This window comes from Oncorhynchus clarkii, unplaced genomic scaffold (assembly GCF_045791955.1).
Source record: "Oncorhynchus clarkii lewisi isolate Uvic-CL-2024 unplaced genomic scaffold, UVic_Ocla_1.0 unplaced_contig_3046_pilon_pilon, whole genome shotgun sequence".
Taxonomy (NCBI): domain Eukaryota; kingdom Metazoa; phylum Chordata; class Actinopteri; order Salmoniformes; family Salmonidae; genus Oncorhynchus; species Oncorhynchus clarkii.
In genome coordinates this window covers 94,354-115,639 of record NW_027257998.1, presented here as the reverse complement: position 1 = coordinate 115,639, position 21,286 = coordinate 94,354, and the positions used below count along the sequence as shown (strand labels likewise).

General features: G+C 43.3%; 1 protein-coding gene across 2 annotated transcripts in view; it reads left to right on the top strand.

Annotated features, from left to right (window-relative positions):
* The first annotated feature begins 16,967 nt into the window (after window positions 1–16,967).
* Window positions 16,968–21,286, top strand: part of LOC139394444 (exostosin-1a-like) — an 81,056-nt gene continuing 76,737 nt past the window's right edge. For both annotated transcript variants that reach the window (XM_071142512.1, XM_071142511.1), the window contains exon 1: window positions 16,968–18,687. In XM_071142512.1, the coding sequence (XP_070998613.1) occupies window positions 17,738–18,687 (950 nt within the window). In that variant the 5' untranslated portion in view covers window positions 16,968–17,737. The remainder of the gene's footprint in view (window positions 18,688–21,286) is intronic.

Genomic DNA, 21,286 nt, shown 5'->3' with positions numbered 1-21,286 from the left:
CTTCCAGGGAAGGCAATTTTGGGGCTTCACCATGTTTCATTGAAATGTACAGCTGTGTGTCATCCGCATAGCAGTGAAAGTTAACATTATGTTTCCGAATGACATCACCAATAGGTAGAATATATATAGTGAAAACAATAGTGGTCCTAAAACGGAACCTTGAGGAACACCGGAGTTTACAGTTGATTTGTCAGAAGACAAACCATCCACAGAGACAAACTGATATCTTTCCGACAGATAAGATCTAAACCAGGCCAGAACTTGTCCGTGTAGATCAATTTGGGTTTCCAATTTCTCCAAAAGAATGTGGTGATCGATGGTATCCAAAGCAGCACTAAGGTCTAGGAGCACGAGGACAGATGCAGAGCCTCGGTCCGATGCCATTAAAAGGTCATTTACCACCTTCACAAGTGCAGTCTCAGTGCTATGATGGGGTCTAAAACCAGACTGAAGCATTTCGTATATATTGTTAGTCTTCAGGAAGGCAGTGAGTTGCTGGGCAACAGCTTTTTCAAAATATTTTGAGAGGAATGGCAGATTCGATTTGGGCCGATTGTTTTTTATTCCCTGTGTAGGGCACTATATTCCCTATGTAGTGCACTATATTCCCTATGTAGTGCACTATATTCCCTATGTAGTGCACTATATTCCCTATGTAGGGCACTATATTCCCTATGTAGTGTACCCTATTCCTCATGCAGGGCACTATATTCCCTGTGTAGTGCACTATATTCCGCATGTAGGGCACTATATTCCCTATGTAGGGCACTATATTTCCTATGTGGTGCACTATATTCCCTATGTAGGGCACTATATTCCCTATGTAGTGCACTATATTCCCTATGTAGGGCACTATGTTCCCTATGTAGGGAACTATATTCCATATGTAGGGCACTATATTGTCTGTGTAGGGCACTATATTGTCTGTGTAGGGCACAATATTGTCTATGTAGGGCACAATATTGTCTGTGTAGGGCACAATATTGTCTGTGTAGGGCACTATATTGTCTGTGTAGGGCACAATATTGTCTGTGTAGGGCACTATATTGTCTGTGTAGGGCACTATATTGTCTGTGTAGGGCACTATATTGTCTGTGTAGAGCACTATATTGTCTGTGTAGGGCACTATATTGTCTGTGTAGGGCACTATATTGTCTGTGTAGGGCACTATATTGTCTGTGTAGGGCACTATATTGTCTGTGTAGGGCACTATATTGTCTGTGTAGGGCCCTATATTGTCTGTGTAGGGCACTATATTGTCTGTGTAGGGCACTATATTGTCTGTGTAGGGCACTATATTGTCTGTGTAGGGCACTATATTGTCTGTGTAGGGCCCTATATTGTCTGTGTAGGGCACTATATTGTCTGTGTAGGGCACTATATTGTCTGTGTAGGGCACTATATTGTCTGTGTAGGGCACTATATTGTCTGTGTATGGCACTATATTGTCTGTGTAGGGCACTATATTGTCTGTGTATGGCACTATATTGTCTGTGTAGGGCACTATATTGACCATATATGTAATGACAGACAAACAAACAAACAAACAAACAACATACGTGTACGTTTTCCTCAAAAAGTTGCTGTTGTTGTTTGTTGTTGTGACACAGCTTTTCAACAGAATACATTTCACAGCTTGGTAAATATTCTTAAATCTCTCTGTCTCTGTCTCTCTTTCTCTGTCTCTGTCTCTGTCTCTGTCTCTCTCTCTCTCTCTCTCTCTCTCTCTCTCTCTCTCTCTGTCTCTGTCTCTGTCTCTGTCTCTCTCTCTCTCTCTCTCTCTCTCTCTCTCTGTCTCTGTCTCTGTCTCTGTCTCTGTCTCTCCCTCCCTCTCTCTCTCTCTCTCTGTCTATCTCTCTCTCTCTCTCTCTCTCTCTCTCTCTCTCTCTCTCTCTCTCTCTCTGTCTCTGTCTCTGTCTCTGTCTCTCTCTCTCTCTCTCTCTCTCTCTGTCTCTCTCTCTCTCTCTGTCTCTCTCCCTCTCTCTCTCTCTCTCTCTCTCCCTCTCTTGTTTAATGGCTGCCTGCCACTCTGCGTGAGGTGACTTCTCCTTCCCTAGAATACAGAAATGGATAATCCATCACATAAATATGGAGAGGGTTTATGGATACGGGGTCGGGAGTCTTCCTCTGTTGCCCTGTCACTTTACGACACATTCAGACTGTATTTCAACAGACACATTCAGACTGTATTTCAACAGACACAGACTGTATTTCAACAGACACATTCAGACTGTATTTCAACAGACACATTCAGACTGTATTTCAACAGACACATTCAGACTGTATTTCAACAGACACATTCAGACTGTATTTCAACAGACACATTCAGACTGTATTTCAACAGACACATTTAGACTGTATTTCAACAGACACAGACTGTATTTCAACAGACACCGACTGTATTTCAACAGACACATTCAGACTGTATTTCAACAGACACAGACTGTATTTCAACAGACACATTCAGACTGTATTTCAACAGACACATTTAGACTGTATTTCAACAGCCACAGACTGTATTTCAACAGACACATTCAGACTGTAATTCAACAGACACATTCAGACTGTATTTCAACAGACACATTCAGACTGTAATTCAACAGACACATTCAGACTGTATTTCAACAGACACATTCAGACTGTATTTCAACAGACACATTCAGACTGTATTTCAACAGACACATTCAGACTGTATTTCAACAGACACAGACTGTATATCAACAGACACCGACTGTATTTCAACAGACACATTCAGACTGTATTTCAACAGACACATTCAGACTGTAATTCAACAGACACATTCAGACTGTATTTCAACAGACACAGACTGTATTTCAACAGACACATTCAGACTGTATTTCAACAGACACAGACTGTATTTCAACAGACACATTCAGACTGTAATTCAACAGACACAGACTGTATTTCAACAGACACATTCAGACTGTATTTCAACAGACACATTCAGACTGTATTTCAACAGACACATTCAGACTGTATTTCAACAGACACATTCAGACTGTATTTCAACAGACACAGACTGTATTTCAACAGACACATTCAGACTGTATTTCAACAGACACATTCAGACTGTAATTCAACAGACACATTCAGACTGTATTTCAACAGACACAGACTGTATTTCAACAGACACATTCAGACTGTATTTCAACAGACACAGACTGTATTTCAACAGACACATTCAGACTGTAATTCAACAGACACAGACTGTATTTCAACAGACACATTCAGACTGTATTTCAACAGAAACATTCAGACTGTATTTCAACAGACACATTCAGACTGTATTTCAACAGACACATTCAGACTGTATTTCAACAGACACAGACTGTATTTCAACAGACACATTCAGACTGTAATTCAACAGACACAGACTGTATTTCAACAGACACATTCAGACTGTATTTCAACAGACACATTCAGACTGTATTTCAACAGACACAGACTGTATTTCAACAGACACATTCAGACTGTATTTCAACAGACACATTCAGACTGTATTTCAACAGACACATTTAGACTGTATTTCAACAGACACAGACTGTATTTCAACAGACACCGACTGTATTTCAACAGACACATTCAGACTGTATTTCAACAGACACAGACTGTATTTCAACAGACACATTCAGACTGTATTTCAACAGACACATTTAGACTGTATTTCAACAGCCACAGACTGTATTTCAACAGACACATTCAGACTGTAATTCAACAGACACATTCAGACTGTATTTCAACAGACACATTCAGACTGTAATTCAACAGACACATTCAGACTGTATTTCAACAGACACATTCAGACTGTATTTCAACAGACACATTCAGACTGTATTTCAACAGACACATTCAGACTGTATTTCAACAGACACAGACTGTATATCAACAGACACCGACTGTATTTCAACAGACACATTCAGACTGTATTTCAACAGACACATTCAGACTGTAATTCAACAGACACATTCAGACTGTATTTCAACAGACACAGACTGTATTTCAACAGACACATTCAGACTGTATTTCAACAGACACAGACTGTATTTCAACAGACACATTCAGACTGTAATTCAACAGACACAGACTGTATTTCAACAGACACATTCAGACTGTATTTCAACAGACACATTCAGACTGTATTTCAACAGACACATTCAGACTGTATTTCAACAGACACATTCAGACTGTATTTCAACAGACACAGACTGTATTTCAACAGACACATTCAGACTGTATTTCAACAGACACATTCAGACTGTAATTCAACAGACACATTCAGACTGTATTTCAACAGACACAGACTGTATTTCAACAGACACATTCAGACTGTATTTCAACAGACACAGACTGTATTTCAACAGACACATTCAGACTGTAATTCAACAGACACAGACTGTATTTCAACAGACACATTCAGACTGTATTTCAACAGAAACATTCAGACTGTATTTCAACAGACACATTCAGACTGTATTTCAACAGACACATTCAGACTGTATTTCAACAGACACAGACTGTATTTCAACAGACACATTCAGACTGTAATTCAACAGACACAGACTGTATTTCAACAGACACATTCAGACTGTATTTCAACAGACACATTCAGACTGTATTTCAACAGACACAGACTGTATTTCAACAGACACATTCAGACTGTATTTCAACAGACACATTCAGACTGTAATTCAACAGACACATTCAGACTGTATTTCAACAGACACAGACTGTATTTCAACAGACACATTCAGACTGTATTTCAACAGACACAGACTGTATTTCAACAGACACATTCAGACTGTAATTCAACAGACACAGACTGTATTTCAACAGACACATTCAGACTGTATTTCAACAGAAACATTCAGACTGTATTTCAACAGACACATTCAGACTGTATTTCAACAGACACATTTAGACTGTAATTCAACAGACACATTCAGACTGTATTTCAACAGACACATTCAGACTGTATTTCAATGGTCTAATGGTCAATTGTAGTGCACTACATAGGGAATAGGGTTCTGGTCTAATGTAGTGCACTACACAGGGAGTAGGGTTCTGGTCTAATGTAGTGCACTACACAGGGAGTAGGGTTCTGGTCTAATGTAGTGCACTACACAGGGAGTAGGGTTCTGGTCTAATGTAGTGCACTACACATGGGAGTAGGATTCTGGTCTAATGTAGTGCACTACATAGGGAATAGGGTTCTGGTCTAATGTAGTGCACTACACAGGACGTAGGGTGCCATATGGGACATAGAGTTTTATTGAATGTATTTTTAACAGGAACCCAGATGGATGGACGGCGATGGCTGCTCCCCCCGACTGTCGTTCTCCGTCAACAACCTGCATCATCGTCGCAGACAAGACCGTGTCCCAGACAAGACCGTTACGCAGACAAGACCGTGTCCCAGGCAAGACCGTGTCCCAGACAACACCGTGTCCCAGCCAAGACCGTGTCCCAGACAAGACCGTGTCCCAGACAAGACCGTGTCCCAGCCCAGACTGTGTCCCAGACAAGACCGTGTCCCAGACAAGACCGTGTTCCTGACAAGACCGTGTCGCAGACAAGACCGTGTCCCAGGCAAGACCGTGTCCCAGACAACACCGTGTCCCAGCCAAGACCGTGTCCCAGACAAGACCGTGTCCCAGACAAGACCGTGTCCCAGCCCAGACTGTGTCCCAGACAAGACCGTGTCCCAGACAAGACCGTGTCCCAGACAAGACCGTGTCCCAGCCCAGACTGTGTCCCAGACAAGACCGTGTCCCAGACAAGACCGTGTCCCAGACAAGACCGTGTCCCAGCCCAGACCGTGTCCCAGACAAGACCGTGTCCCAGGCAAGACCGTGTCCCAGACAAGACCGTGTCCCAGACAAGACCGTGTCCCAGCCCAGACCGTGTCCCAGACAAGACCGTGTCCCAGACAAGACCGTGTCCCAGCCCAGACCGTGTCCCAGACAAGACCGTGTCGCAGACAAGACCGTGTCGCAGCCCAGACCGTGTCGCAGCCAAGACCGTGTCGCAGCCAAGACCGTGTCCCAGCCCAGACCGTGTCCCAGCCCAGACCGTGTCCCAGCCAAGACCGTGTCCCAGACAAGACCGTGTCCCAGACAAGACCGTGTCCCAGACAAGACCGTGTCCCAGACAAGACCGTGCCCCAGCCCAGACCGTGTCCCAGACAAGACCGTGCCACAGCAAAGGGCAAGCCTCATGGTCTAACGGTCACAGGATAGGCAGCAAATCAACGTCGCCTAGAAGATGGTTTTGAGACCCTCTTTGTCACCCTAATGTCTTTGGAGAGAGTAGCATGGGGTAGGTGTCATAGGCCTGCTGAGAATACATTTGGAATCCACACGTTCTGTATTCCATGTATTTCTAAGCCTCGAACAACCATCCTGATCTCGTCAGCTTGCGCTCTGTTTCTCTAAGTGAAAGGATATGAGAGAGCAGCTGGTCAGGATGGTGGATCAGGCTGTACGTTTCCTGCCTTTTGGTGTTAACATAGCATACCTCATGGTGCTCTGCGTCCCTGGTTTCTACACAAGCATGGCTGTGCTTGCTAATGCTAACCCTGATGCTAGCGGTCAGCAGCTAGCTCTACCGGAGACCTCAGAAAATATATTGTATTTCACACCCTTTCAGGACACAATACTGTCCACTAATGTCACTGTCTCTTATCAGGACAACTTGGCCTCATCCCTAATGGCACCCTGTTCCCTATATAGTGCACTACTTCTGACCAGAGCCCTATGGCACCCTATTCCCTATATAGTGCACTACTTCTGACCAGAGCCCTATGGCACCCTATTCCCTATATATAGCGCACTACTTCTGACCAGAGCCCTATGGCACCCTATTCCCTATATAGTGCACTACTTCTGACCAGAGCCCTAAAGTTGTCGCCGGGACACTGCTGGTAAGATGCCCTTTAAATGATATTCATTGTTTTCATTGGTTAACAAGAACTCTACTTGTACGATTAACATCAATATATTTTTGTGCTTAGAGAGGACAAAGGGTTTTAATTGTGTCAATCAATTTGAATCTTGATGATTGTTAGACCCAGTGTGTGCCCTATATAGCCATTAGGGCTGCAAACTATTCCCCCCCCCCCCCCCCCCCCCACCACCGCCCCAGTGAAATCCTACTGTCTGTCCGCTGATGTCACTGATGTCACTGATGTCACTCCCGTCTGCTGATAGGCTGGAGCCTGGAGCTAAACAGTCCTAAAACTATTTCCATTTATGCACACTTCAACAATCCATGAAGGATTGTGTGGAAAAAGACCCATTTTGTAACCATCCCATTCTGCATTGATTCAACATTCAAAACCCATTCAGAATTGAGCCTGTTGCAGTCAATATTACCTCCCCCTACGTTTGGTTAAATGTCCCACTAGTAGTAACACAACATAATGTACATTTCAAATGTGTGCACAGAACTACACATGACCCTCAATCCGACCGAGCAGCTGACAATTAAGCTCCATTTGGCAGCTCTGATAAGGGAAGGGCGGCGTTGACCCTGGCAGCATCTGAATTACATGTTGGCTTCTAACATGTATTACCAGCCTGGTCTCATAGACTAGACGTAACATAGTAAATGTAAAACCAAGACACTCCAATTACTATGATGTGTTACCTTTGGTATGATTATATAAGTGGAGGCAGGCAGCCTAGTGGTTAGAGCGATGGGCCATGTAACCGAAAGGTTGCTGAATCGAATCCCCGAACTGACAAGGTAAAATGATGTTGTTCTGCCCCCAGAACAAGGCAGTTAACCCACTGTTACCCGGTAGGATGTCGTTGTAAATAAGAATTTGTTCTTAGCTGACTTTCCTAGTTAAATAAAGGTTACTTAAAAAATAAAAATAAGACACAAGGTCACTTGTTTAAAAAGCACAAAACAAAAGGAGGGGTTTTTTTTTATTTGATTTTATTTCACCTTTATTTAACCAGGTAGGCTAGTTGAGAACACCTTTATTTAACCAGGTAGGCCAGTTGAGAACACCTTTATTTAACCAGGTAGGCTAGTTGAGAACACCTTTATTTAACCAGGTAGGCCAGTTGAGAACACCTTTATTTAACCAGGTAGGCCAGTTGAGAACACCTTTATTTAACCAGGTAGGCCAGTTGAGAACACCTTTATTTAACCAGGTAGGCTAGTTGAGAACACCTTTATTTAACCAGGTAGGCCAGTTGAGAACACCTTTATTTAACCAGGTAGGCTAGTTGAGAACACCTTTATTTAACCAGGTAGGCTAGTTGAGAACACCTTTATTTAACCAGGTTAGGCTAGTTGAGAACACCTTTATTTAACCAGGTAGGCTAGTTGAGAACACCTTTATTTAACCAGGTAGGCTAGTTGAGAACACCTTTATTTAACCAGGTAGGCTAGTTGAGAACACCTTTATTTAACCAGGTAGGCCAGGTGAGAACACCTTTATTTAACCAGGTAGGCTAGTTGAGAACACCTTTATTTAACCAGGTTAGGCTAGTTGAGAACACCTTTATTTAACCAGGTAGGCTAGTTGAGAACACCTTTATTTAACCAGGTAGGCTAGTTGAGAACACCTTTATTTAACCAGGTAGGCTAGTTGAGAACACCTTTATTTAACCAGGTAGGCTAGTTGAGAACACCTTTATTTAACCAGGTAGGCTAGTTGAGAACACCTTTATTTAACCAGGTAGGCTAGTTGAGAACACCTTTATTTAACCAGGTAGGCCAGTTGAGAACACCTTTATTTAACCAGGTAGGCTAGTTGAGAACACCTTTATTTAACCAGGTAGGCCAGTTGAGAACACCTTTATTTAACCAGGTAGGCTAGTTGAGAACACCTTTATTTAACCAGGTAGGCTAGTTGAGAACACCTTTATTTAACCAGGTTAGGCTAGTTGAGAACACCTTTATTTAACCAGGTAGGCTAGTTGAGAACACCTTTATTTAACCAGGTAGGCTAGTTGAGAACACCTTTATTTAACCAGGTAGGCTAGTTGAGAACACCTTTATTTAACCAGGTAGGCCAGGTGAGAACACCTTTATTTAACCAGGTAGGCTAGTTGAGAACACCTTTATTTAACCAGGTTAGGCTAGTTGAGAACACCTTTATTTAACCAGGTAGGCTAGTTGAGAACACCTTTATTTAACCAGGTAGGCTAGTTGAGAACACCTTTATTTAACCAGGTAGGCTAGTTGAGAACACCTTTATTTAACCAGGTAGGCTAGTTGAGAACACCTTTATTTAACCAGGTAGGCTAGTTGAGAACACCTTTATTTAACCAGGTAGGCTAGTTGAGAACACCTTTATTTAACCAGGTAGGCTAGTTGAGAACACCTTTATTTAACCAGGTAGGCTAGTTGAGAACACCTTTATTTAACCAGGTAGGCTAGTTGAGAACACCTTTATTTAACCAGGTAGGCTAGTTGAGAACACCTTTATTTAACCAGGTAGGCTAGTTGAGAACACCTTTATTTAACCAGGTAGGCTAGTTGAGAACACCTTTATTTAACCAGGTAGGCTAGTTGAGAACACCTTTATTTAACCAGGTAGGCTAGTTGAGAACACCTTTATTTAACCAGGTAGGCCAGTTGAGAACACCTTTATTTAACCAGGTAGGCTAGTTGAGAACACCTTTATTTAACCAGGTAGACTAGTTGAGAACACCTTTATTTAACCAGGTAGGCCAGTTGAGAACACCTTTATTTAACCAGGTAGGCTAGTTGAGAACACCTTTATTTAACCAGGTAGGCTAGTTGAGAACACCTTTATTTAACCAGGTAGGCTAGTTGAGAACACCTTTATTTAACCAGGTAGGCTAGTTGAGAACACCTTTATTTAACCAGGTAGGCTAGTTGAGAACACCTTTATTTAACCAGGTAGGCTAGTTGAGAACACCTTTATTTAACCAGGTAGGCTAGTTGAGAACACCTTTATTTAACCAGGTAGGCCAGTTGAGAACACCTTTATTTAACCAGGTAGGCTAGTTGAGAACACCTTTATTTAACCAGGTAGGCTAGTTGAGAACACCTTTATTTAACCAGGTAGGCTAGTTGAGAACACCTTTATTTAACCAGGTAGGCCAGTTGAGAACACCTTTATTTAACCGGGTAGGCTAGTTGAGAACACCTTTATTTAACCAGGTAGGCTAGTTGAGAACACCTTTATTTAACCAGGTAGGCTAGTTGAGAACACCTTTATTTAACCAGGTAGGCCAGTTGAGAACACCTTTATTTAACCAGGTAGGCCAGTTGAGAACACCTTTATTTAACCAGGTAGGCCAGTTGAGAACACCTTTATTTAACCAGGTAGGCTAGTTGAGAACACCTTTATTTAACCAGGTAGGCCAGTTGAGAACACCTTTATTTAACCAGGTAGGCTAGTTGAGAACACCTTTATTTAACCAGGTAGGCTAGTTGAGAACACCTTTATTTAACCAGGTAGGCTAGTTGAGAACACCTTTATTTAACCAGGTAGGCTAGTTGAGAACAAGTTCTCATTTGCAACTGCAACCTGGCCAAGATAAAGCATAGCAGTGTGAACAGACAACACAGAGTGCAAAATTATTCAGCCCCCTTAAGTTAATACTTTGTAGCGCCACCTTTTGCTGCGATTACAGCTGTAAGTCGCTTGGGGTATGTCTCTATCAGTTTTGCACATCGAGAGACTGACATTTTTTCCCATTCCTCCTTGCAAAACAGCTCGAGCTCAGTGAGGTTGGATGGAGAGCATTTGTGAACAGCAGTTTTCAGTTCTATCCACAGATTCTCGATTGGATTCAGGTCTGGACTTTGACTTGTCCATTCTAACACCTGGATATGTTTATTTTTGAACCATTCCATTGTAGATTTTGCTTTATGTTTTGGATCATTGTCTTGTTGAAAGACAAATCTCCGTCCCAGTCTCAGGTCTTTTGCAGACTCCATCAGATTTTCTTCCAGAATGGTCCTGTATTTGGCTCCATCCATCTTCCCATCAATTTTAACCATCTTCCCTGTCCCTGCTGAAGAAAAGCAGGCCCAAACCATGATGCTGCCACCACCATGTTTGACAGTGGGGATGGTGTGTTCAGCTGTGTTGCTTTTACGCCAAACATAACGTTTTGCATTGTTGCCAAAAAGTTCAATTTTGGTTTCATCTGACCAGAGCACCTTCTTCCACATGTTTGGTGTGTCTCCCAGGTGGCTTGTGGCAAACTTTAAACGACACTTTTTATGGATATCTTTAAGAAATGGCTTTCTTCTTGCCACTCTTCCATAAAGGCCAGATTTGTGCAATATACGACTGATTGTTGTCCTATGGACAGAGTCTCCCACCTCAGCTGTAGATCTCTGCAGTTCATCCAGAGTGATCATGGGCCTCTTGGCTGCATCTCTGATCAGTCTTCTCCTTGTATGAGCTGAAAGTTTAGAGGGACGGCCAGGTCTTGGTAGATTTGCAGTGGTCTGATACTCCTTCCATTTCAATATTATCGCTTGCACAGTGCTCCTTGGGATGTTTAAAGCTTGGGAAATATTTTTGTATCCAAATCCGGCTTTAAACTTCTTCACAACAGTATCTCGGACCTGCCTGGTGTGTTCCTTGTTCTTCATGATGCTCTCTGCGCTTTTAACGGACCTCTGAGACTATCATAGTGCAGGTGCATTTATACGGAGACTTGATTACACACTGGTGGATTGTATTTATCATCATTAGTAATTTAGGTCAACATTGGATCATTCAGAGATCCTCACTGAACTTCTGGAGAGAGTTTGCTGCACTGAAAGTAAAGGGGCTGAATAATTTTGCACGCCCAATTTTTCAGTTTTTGATTTGTTAAAAAAGTTTGAAATATCCAATAAATGTTGTTCCACTTCATGATTGTGTCCCACTTGTTGTTGATTCTTCACAAAAAAATACAGTTTTATATCTTTATGTTTGAAGCCTGAAATGTGGCAAAAGGTCGCAAAGTTCAAGGGGGCCGAATACTTTCGCAAGGCACTGTACATTGTGTGCAAAAGGCATGAGGAGGTAGGCGAATAATGGGTGGAGGGGTACGCATACATCTAGCAGCCAAAAGGTTAATTTGAATCTCATCATGGACAACATTAGTATTTTAGCTAATTAGCAACTACTTACTACTTTTTAGCTACTTAGCATGTTAGCTAACCCTTATCCTAACCATAACCCTTTAACATAACTCCCAACCATAACCCTACACCCTAGCCTAGCTAATGTTAGCCACCTAGCTAACATTAAACTGAAAATCGTAACATATTGTACGTTTTTGTGCAAAATCATAAAATATACCAATTGTAATTCGTAACATATCATACGAAATGGACGATGAACATCTACAAATGAATGCATACCATACGAAACGAAACGTAACATATCATACTAAATGGATTATCTCGGATTTATGTACAGAATAAAAGGAAATGTTCTGAGACCAGGTTGGCATTACACAGTGGGAAGACTAGCGTAGCAGCTTAGCATCCCTGCTGATTCTAATATAGAGATAATGGGCAACCAGACAGAAAATCATTGGCCATCTAAATGTTTACTGTGCCACGTGTTTTCCTAGAAACCAATCCATTGTATTGGATTGTATTCTATTCCACTGCTCATTCTGTAAACACCATCTCTGAGAACGTTTAGTCGTTAAAGGGGGCTGGTTTCCTGGAGACAGATTAAGCAGAGTCCTGACTTGGACTGAAAACACATGGTCATTGGGAAAATGTTCATTGAATAGCTTTTCAGTCCAGTACTAACTCCCCTGTGTGTCAACAGAATTAGCTGAACTGGTGCCGTGGGTCAGCTGTTTGTTCACCTGCACCCAGCAATCAGTCTAGCTGACATCAGGGTAAAGACATTCAGGGACCGGGGAGAAAATGCATTACCTAAAAAATGAAGTGAAAGGTTTTCTGTGTAAAGTTTCCAAATGAAATCAGTTTGACTGGTGGTAATGAAATAAAAAGCTGTGAAAACAACCAGCCAACATGTTTCTGATCAGGTTTCAGTTCTGCTTGGATGTATATATTATGTAGTTGAACTACTATCAGCTTTTATGACGCTGAATAAAGATGGCACCTTTACAGACGGTCCCTAACTGTTGTTGAAATACTATCAGCTTTTATGACGCTGAATAAAGATGGCACCTTTACAGACGGTCCCTAACTGTGGTTTTAAATACTATCAGCTTTAATGACGCTGAATAAAGATGGCACCTTTACAGACGGTCCCTAACTGTTGTTGAAATACTATCAGCTTTTATGACGCTGAATAAAGATGGCACCTTTACAGACGGTCCCTAACTGTGGTTGAAATACTATCAGCTTTATTAATGACGCTGATAAAGATGGCACCTTTACAGACGGTCCCTAACTGTGGTTGAAATACGATCAGCTTTATTAATGACGCTGATAAAGATGGCACCTTTACAGACGGTCCCTAACTGTGGTTGAAATACTATCAGCTTTTATGACGCTGAATAAAGATGGCACCTTTACAGACGGTCCCTAACTGTGGTTGAAATACTATCAGCTTTTATGACGCTGAATAAAGATGGCACCTTTACAGACGGTCCCTAACTGTGGTTGAAATACTATCAGCTTTTATGACGCTGAATAAAGATGGCACCTTTACAGACGGTCCCTAACTGTGGTTGAAATACTATCAGCTTTTATGACGCTGAATAAAGATGGCACCTTTACAGACGGTCCCTAACTGTGGTTGAAATACTATCAGCTTTTATGACGCTGAATAAAGATGGCACCTGTGATGTCGATTAAGGCAGCGCCCCGCATCTGTCACGACTTCTACCTGTCACGGGGGACCAGGTGTGTGAGGGAAGAATCAGGCGCAGAGAGCAGAGAGTTCCACAGGGAGAAGTGCACTTTAATATGGCACCAAAATACAATGCCCAAAACACAGGGCGCGAAAAATATGGACCAACCCAAAACAGCATTACAGCATCTCTCTGATTCAGAGAGGTTAAATGAGGAAGACACATTTCAGTTGAACGTATTCAGTTGTACTACTGACTGGCTATCCTCCTTTCCCTTTAACTTTCCTCTACAGAAGTAGGCTGTCTAACTGAGCATTCACATTATCTCAAGATGCTGAAAGAAAGAAATCATATTTCTCCACTCCTGTTCCCAAGTCAAAATGTAGCCTACATTTGGTGGATCAATTTTACTGCAAGACATTTTTAATTCTGCAGGTGTTAATATAAAGGCTCTGTGAGAGGTTATAGACCTACAGTCAGTGTCCAGATTTCAGTTTCCATTTAACCCATCTGAACAGTAGGCTACAGTTCCCTGTGACGTTCCATAGGCCTGTTTGAAGTCCCGATCTTGTGACTGTTGAATTTGTAAGGCTACAGCGCCTCACAATCATCACATCATGACACAACTGCTATCATCCTCTTCTACTACTTCACCTAATCTAATCTAATGAAAGAGAGAGGGATGGAAGGAAGGTTGGGCCGAGGAGGAATGGGGAGGGGAGGAGGAATAGGGAGGAAAGGAAGGAGGATGAATAGGGAAGAGAGAAAGGAAGACAGGAAGGAGGAGAGGAGGACAGGAAGGAGGAGAGGAATAGGAATAGGGAGGAGAGGAATGATGAGAGGAGGAGAGGAGGAGGAGGACTTGTCTTTGATCAGTGGACCATAGGAGCAGCACCCGCTGTCCACCGAACACAGACCCTGCTCCACAGCTCCCGAGGAACGCAGGCCAAATTCCTCTTTCGCTCACTCCCTGGCTGTGTCCCAACTGACACCTTATTCTCTATATAGTGCACTACTTTGGACCAGAACCCTATTCCCTATATAGTGCACTACTTTGGACCAGAGCCCTATTCCCTATATAGTGCACTACTTGGGACCAGAGCCCTATTCCCTATATAGTGCACTACTTGGGACCAGAGCCCTATTCCCTATATAGTGCACTACTTCGAAACCTATATATTGCACTACTTTGGACCAGGGCCCTATTCCCTATATAGTGCACTACTTTGGACCAGAGCCCTATTCCCTATATAGTGCACTACTATAGACCAGGGCCCTATTCCCTATATAGTGCACTACTTTGGACCAGAGCCCTATTCCCTATATAGTGCACTACTTGGGACCAGAGCCCTATTCCCTATATAGTGCACTACTTGGGACCAGAGCCCTATTCCCTATATAGTGCACTACTTTGGACCAGAGCACTATTCCCTATATAGTGCACTACTTTGGACCAGAGCCCTATTCCCTATATAGTGCACTACTTTGGACCAGAGCCCTGGTCTAAAACCTTATGGGCTCTAGTCAAAAGTAGTGCACTATATAGGGAATAGGGTGCCATTTGGGACGCAAACACCTCCTGTCTCTCTGCTCTGCAGAATCACTTCTAGTCTTTCCGATCTCTTTCAGACCACGGCAGCTGTGAAAACAGATCAGGCCAGGAGGACATGCCTCAAGACTACAAGCCCGAAAGATTTATAAGCAACATAACTAAAGCTGATATATGAAGTAGTCAGCCATCTCCTGAAAACAACACGAGTGTTGGTAATATCATCCTGCAGATGGACGTATATAACAGCATAAATATGCCATTCACAGTGTGCTGGTGGGAGCTAGTGGTATCCTGCACCTTTGCAAAACGCTGCCAACCAATTCAGCCATAGTGTCTGGTGCTCTGCTGTGACAGGGCTCATCCTGTCTTCATTGCAGAGTTCCTCAAAGCCCAATCAGAATAGTGAGATTAGGGGGGGGGGGGTCAGAGGTTGTGCTGAATGGGAACAACAGTGTATTAGTGCCCTGCAAGGAGAGATGCAAAGCGCTTTGCAAGTATTGTGCCAGTGTAGCAGATGAGAAGCTCACTCCTCAGCCTGAATGGCTCCGGTAGCTAGCTGAATGGCTCCGGTAGCTAACTGAATGGCTCCGGTAGCTAGCTGAATGGCTCCGGTAGCTAGCTGAATGGCTCCGGTAGCTAGCTGAATGGCTCCGGTAGCTAGCTGAATGGCTCCGGTAGCTAACTGAATGGCTCCGGTAGCTAGCTGAATGGCTCCGGTAGGTAGCTGAATGGCTCCGGTAGCTAGCTGAATGGCTCCGGTAGCTAGCTTTTCGGTGACGACTGGATAAGACGCTTCAGAAGGGTGGTCAGTCACGGTGTTTTTGTGAGGCAGAGCTCCTGGGGTTTTGAGCCCCAGTATGAGCTGAAAATCAAAAGGAAGCAGTTTTGTCTGTAATCTGCCTTTGCATAAAGAATAAATGAGAATATAGTCCTAGACTATCATCAAGAGGATGAATGAAAATGTGTTATAAATGTGTGTTTGTTTTTATTTCACCTTTATTTAACCAGGTAGGCTAGTTGAGAACAAGTTCTCATTTGCAACTGCGACCTGGCCAAGATAAAGCAAAGCAATTTGACACGTACAACAATACAGAGATACACATGGTATAAACAAAACGTACAGTCAATAATACAGTAGAACAAAAGAAAGTAAAAAGTTTATATACAGCGTGTGCAAATGAGGTAAGATAAGGGAGTTAAGGCAATAAATAGGCCATGGTGGCGAAGTAATTACAATATAGCAATTAAACATTGGAATGGTAGATGTGCAGAAGATGAATGTGCAAGTAGAGATACTGGCGTGCAAAGGAGCAAGATAAATAAATAACAGTTAGGAGAGGTCGAACCAAAATGTGCTGTTAAAATGAGATATATTTAAAATAAAAGCAATGCAATAGAGAAACACTGCCATGCATCTCTAACCTCTAGGGTTAGGTTACTCTTGGCGGGTCTCCAGTTGTGAATGGGATGCGGAAGCCCCGCCTGTTTCGGGATATGACGCGAACCAATGAAAAAGCCCAGTGCGTTATGGAAGAACGTCATATCGTCATCAGACGCCGTAGGGTTGGAATGCCTCCGTGTGAGATCCAGAACAACTCACCAAACATTTTTTACAATTGGGATATGTTTCTTTAAAATGTGTAACAATAATTTCCCGACGCTTCAACAGACTGAGTTGTCTTTCCTTGGACTAGGAGAGTAAATCAGAGAGAAAGAGTGTTGTGAATGCTGCTAAGTCGAATTGCTTTCAACTTATTTATTGAAGTGCAGAAATTCATATGGACCAGAAGGCTAGATATCAGGCTTGGTACCCGCCAACATTATGTTAAATCGTTCGTTTGGACCATGGAGTAGTCCAACATGGACCGTTATAATGTGAGTCCTGAATCTCTGGATGTTTGGGCAAGCTAGCCAAGTTGGCTACATTCTTGTCGCCCTGTGTAGCTGGCTAGAAAATTGTGATTGTGTGCTGCTGGAGCGTTAGGCTACAAAGCAAGAAAGTGTAAGTGAAAACACCTGCTTCTTTTACATACAGGCAGATGAAACCCTGAAGATGAATCCGCTAATAGCATAAAGAAATGTAAGGTCCGGGTGCATCTTCAATCCCTAATTTACCAGGAAGGTAGTCTACTCCTAAGTGCTGGAAGATAGCCACTGTTAGCCATAACTATTGACAAGGGGAGAAGTAAATGATCATTATAAATCGCCCACATGCGCTGGATCAATCGTCGGCTTGGGGAAAGGAATCAGAAGGTGGTGGACGTGTTGAGCGCTAAACCCTTCCTGGCTGCAGGAAGATGGCGCAGCCGTTCAATTGGAAGTAGTGGCGAGAGGAGTGAAACTTCATCGGGGCTCGTTGGATTTACTAGACATCTCGACCCTGATCGAAGGACACATGCAGGCCAAAAAACGGTACTTAATTCTGTTCTCCGCCGGTGCGTGTCTCATTCTGTTGTTGTACTTTGGAGGGATGCAAACCCCGCTATCCAGAAGCAACAACCGGCGTGATGACCGCAGCCTCCATGGACACCACGGGAGTCCCCAGTGGCACCACTTCTCGGGGTCCCTGCAGCCGTTCAGCCCCTGGGACCAAATGGAGACCGAGGAGTACAACGTTCACATATCACCACGACAGAAGAGGGATGTCATTTCGGGAGTTTATAACGGGAAACGTTGCCGGATGGACTCCTGCTTTGATTTTTCCTTGTGCAAAACCAACGGATTTAAAGTTTACGTTTACCCGCAACAGAAAGGAGAGAAGATGTCAGAGAGTTATCAGAATATTTTATCTTCCATTGAGGCTTCCAGGTTCTATACGTCTGACCCGGGACAGGCTTGTCTGTTTGTCCTGAGTTTGGACACTCTAGACAGGGACATTCTGTCTCCGCAGTATGTTCACAACCTCAGAACTAAAGTCCAGAACTTGCATCTGTGGAATAACGGAAAGAATCACCTCATCTTCAACCTCTATTCGGGAACTTGGCCCGACTACACGGAAGATCTGGGCTTCGACTTTGGACAGGCCATGCTAGCCAAGGCAAGCATCGGCGCAGAGAACTTCAGACCCAATTTCGATGTCTCCATCCCTCTTTTTGGGAAAGACCACCGCAGCGCCGGAGGGGAGAGGGGCTTTTTAAAACACAACTCTATCCCACCGTACAGGAAATACATGCTTGTATTTAAAGGGAAACGATACCTCACTGGAATCGGATCAGACACGAGGAATGCGTTATATCACGTCCATAACTCCGAGGACGTGGTGCTGCTCACCACATGTAAACACGGGAAAGACTGGCAGAAGCACAAGGATGCCCGCTGTGACCTCGACAACGCCGAATATGACAAGTAAGTACATGGCTATTGTCATGGTCCTGTATAGAGAGAGGTCTGTTGTCGTTTTAGATTTTTTTCAGGTAAATGTGAGGGTGGCAGTGTGACATCACTCCCGAGCCTTGATGTGTGGCTGGCGTGGGACACATCAATGGATCAGTGTTGTCTGAGTTTGTTCGGACCCAAGGGAATTCATTAACTCAGTCGATATTGAAACAAACCTCATTAATATAATGGAATAACAGTGGTACTGCCCAGTGTGTTTATAACAGTGATACTGCCCAGTGTGTTTATAACAGTGATACTGCCCAGTGTGTTTAACAGTGATACTGCCCAGTGTGTTTATAGCAGTGGTACTGCCCAGTGTGTTTATAACAGTGGTACTGCCCAGTGTGTTTATAGCAGTGGTACTGCCCAGTGTGTTTATAGCAGTGGTACTGCCCAGTGTGTTTATAACAGTGGTACTGCCCAGTGTGTTTATAACAGTGGTACTGCCCAGTGTGTTTATAACAGTGGTACTGCCCAGTGTGTTTATAACAGTGATACTGCCCAGTGTGTTTATAACAGTGATACTGCCCAGTGTGTTTATAACAGTGGTACTGCCCGGTGTGTTTATAACAGTGATACTGCCCAGTGTGTTTAACAGTGATACTGCCCAGTGTGTTTATAGCAGTGGTACTGCCCAGTGTGTTTATAACAGTGATACTGCCCAGTGTGTTTATAACAGTGGTACTGCCCAGTGTGTTTAACAGTGATACTGCCCAGTGTGTTTATAGCAGTGGTACTGCCCAGTGTGTTTATAGCAGTGGTACTGCCCAGTGTGTTTATAACAGTGGTACTGCCCAGTGTGTTTATAGCAGTGGTACTGCCCAGTGTGTTTATAACAGTGGTACTGCCCAGTGTGTTTATAACAGTGATACTGCCCAGTGTGTTTATAACAGTGATACTGCCCAGTGTGTTTATAACAGTGGTACTGCCCGGTGTGTTTATAACAGTGGTACTGCCCGGTGTGTTTATAACAGTGGTACTGCCCGGTGTGTTTATAGCAGTGATACTGCCCAGTGTGTTTATAGCAGTGGTACTGCCCAGTGTGTTTATAGCAGTGATACTGCCCAGTGTGTTTATAACAGTGTGTTTATAGCAGTGATACTGCCCAGTGTGTTTATAACAGTGATACTGCCCAGTGTGTTTATAACAGTGGTACTGCCCAGTGTGTTTATAACAGTGATACTGCCCAGTGTGTTTATAACAGTGTGTTTATAACAGTGGTACTGCCCAGTTTGTTTAACAGTGATACTGCCCAGTGTGTTTATAACAGTGATACTGCCCAGTGTGTTTATAACAGTGATACTGCCCAGTGTGTTATAACAGTGTGTTTATAACAGTGGTACTGCCCAGTGTGTTTATAACAGTGATACTGCCCAGTGTGTTTATAACAGTGATACTGCCCAGTGTGTTTATAACAGTGATACTGCCCAGTGTGTTTATAACAGTGGTACTGCCCAGTGTGTTTATAGCAGTGGTACTGCCCAGTGTGTTTATAACAGTGGTACTGCCCAGTGTGTTTATAACAGTGGTACTGCCCAGCGTGTTTATAACAGCGTGTTTATAACAGTGGTACTGCCCAGTGTGTTTATAGCAGTGGTACTGCCCAGTGTGTTTATAACAGTGATACTGCCCAGTGTGTTTATAGCAGTGGTACTGCCCAGTGTGTTTATAACAGTGATACTGCCCAGTGTGTTTATAGCAGTGGTACTGCCCAGTGTGTTTATAACAGTGATACTGCCCAGTGTGTTTATAGCAGTGGTACTGCCCAGTGTGTTTATAACAGTGTGTTTATAACAGTGGTACTGCCCAGTGTGTTTATAACAGTGGTACTGCCCAGTGTGTTTATAACAGTGATACTGCCCAGTGTGTTTATAACAGTGATACTGCCCAGTGTGTTTATATCAGTGATACTTCCCAGTGCGTTTATAACAGTGTGTTTATAACAGTGATACTTCCCAGTGTGTTTATAACAGTGATACTGCCCAGCGTGTTTATAACAGTGATACTGCAGGTGAGACTCTCCCTGTGTGTTTTAGAGAGGTGAGACTCTCCCTGTGTGTTTTATAGAGGTGAGACTCTCCCTGTGTGTTTTATAGAGGTGAGACTCTCCCTGTGTGTTTTATAGAGGTGAGACTCTCCCTGTGTGTTTTATAGAGGTGAGACTCTCCCTGTGTGTTTTATAGAGGTGAGACTCTCCCTGCCTGTTTCAGGTCGTATTGACAAGAACAATGTAGTGTTGAAAGCCAGTTGAAGGCCCACCACTCTGAAACCATTGAAAGCCAGTTGAAGGCCACCACTCTGAAACCATTGAAAGCCAGTTGAAGGCCCACCACTCTGAAACCATTGAAAGCCAGTTGAAGGCCCACCACTCTGAAACCATTGAAAGCCAGTTGAAGGCCCACCACTCTGAAACCATTGAAAGCCAGTTGAAGGCCCACCACTCTGAAACCATTGAAAGCCAGTTGAAGGCCCACCACTCTGAAACCATTGAAAGCCAGTTGAAGGCCCACCACTCTGAAACCATTGAAAGCCAGTTGAAGGCCCACCACTCTGAAACCATTGAAAG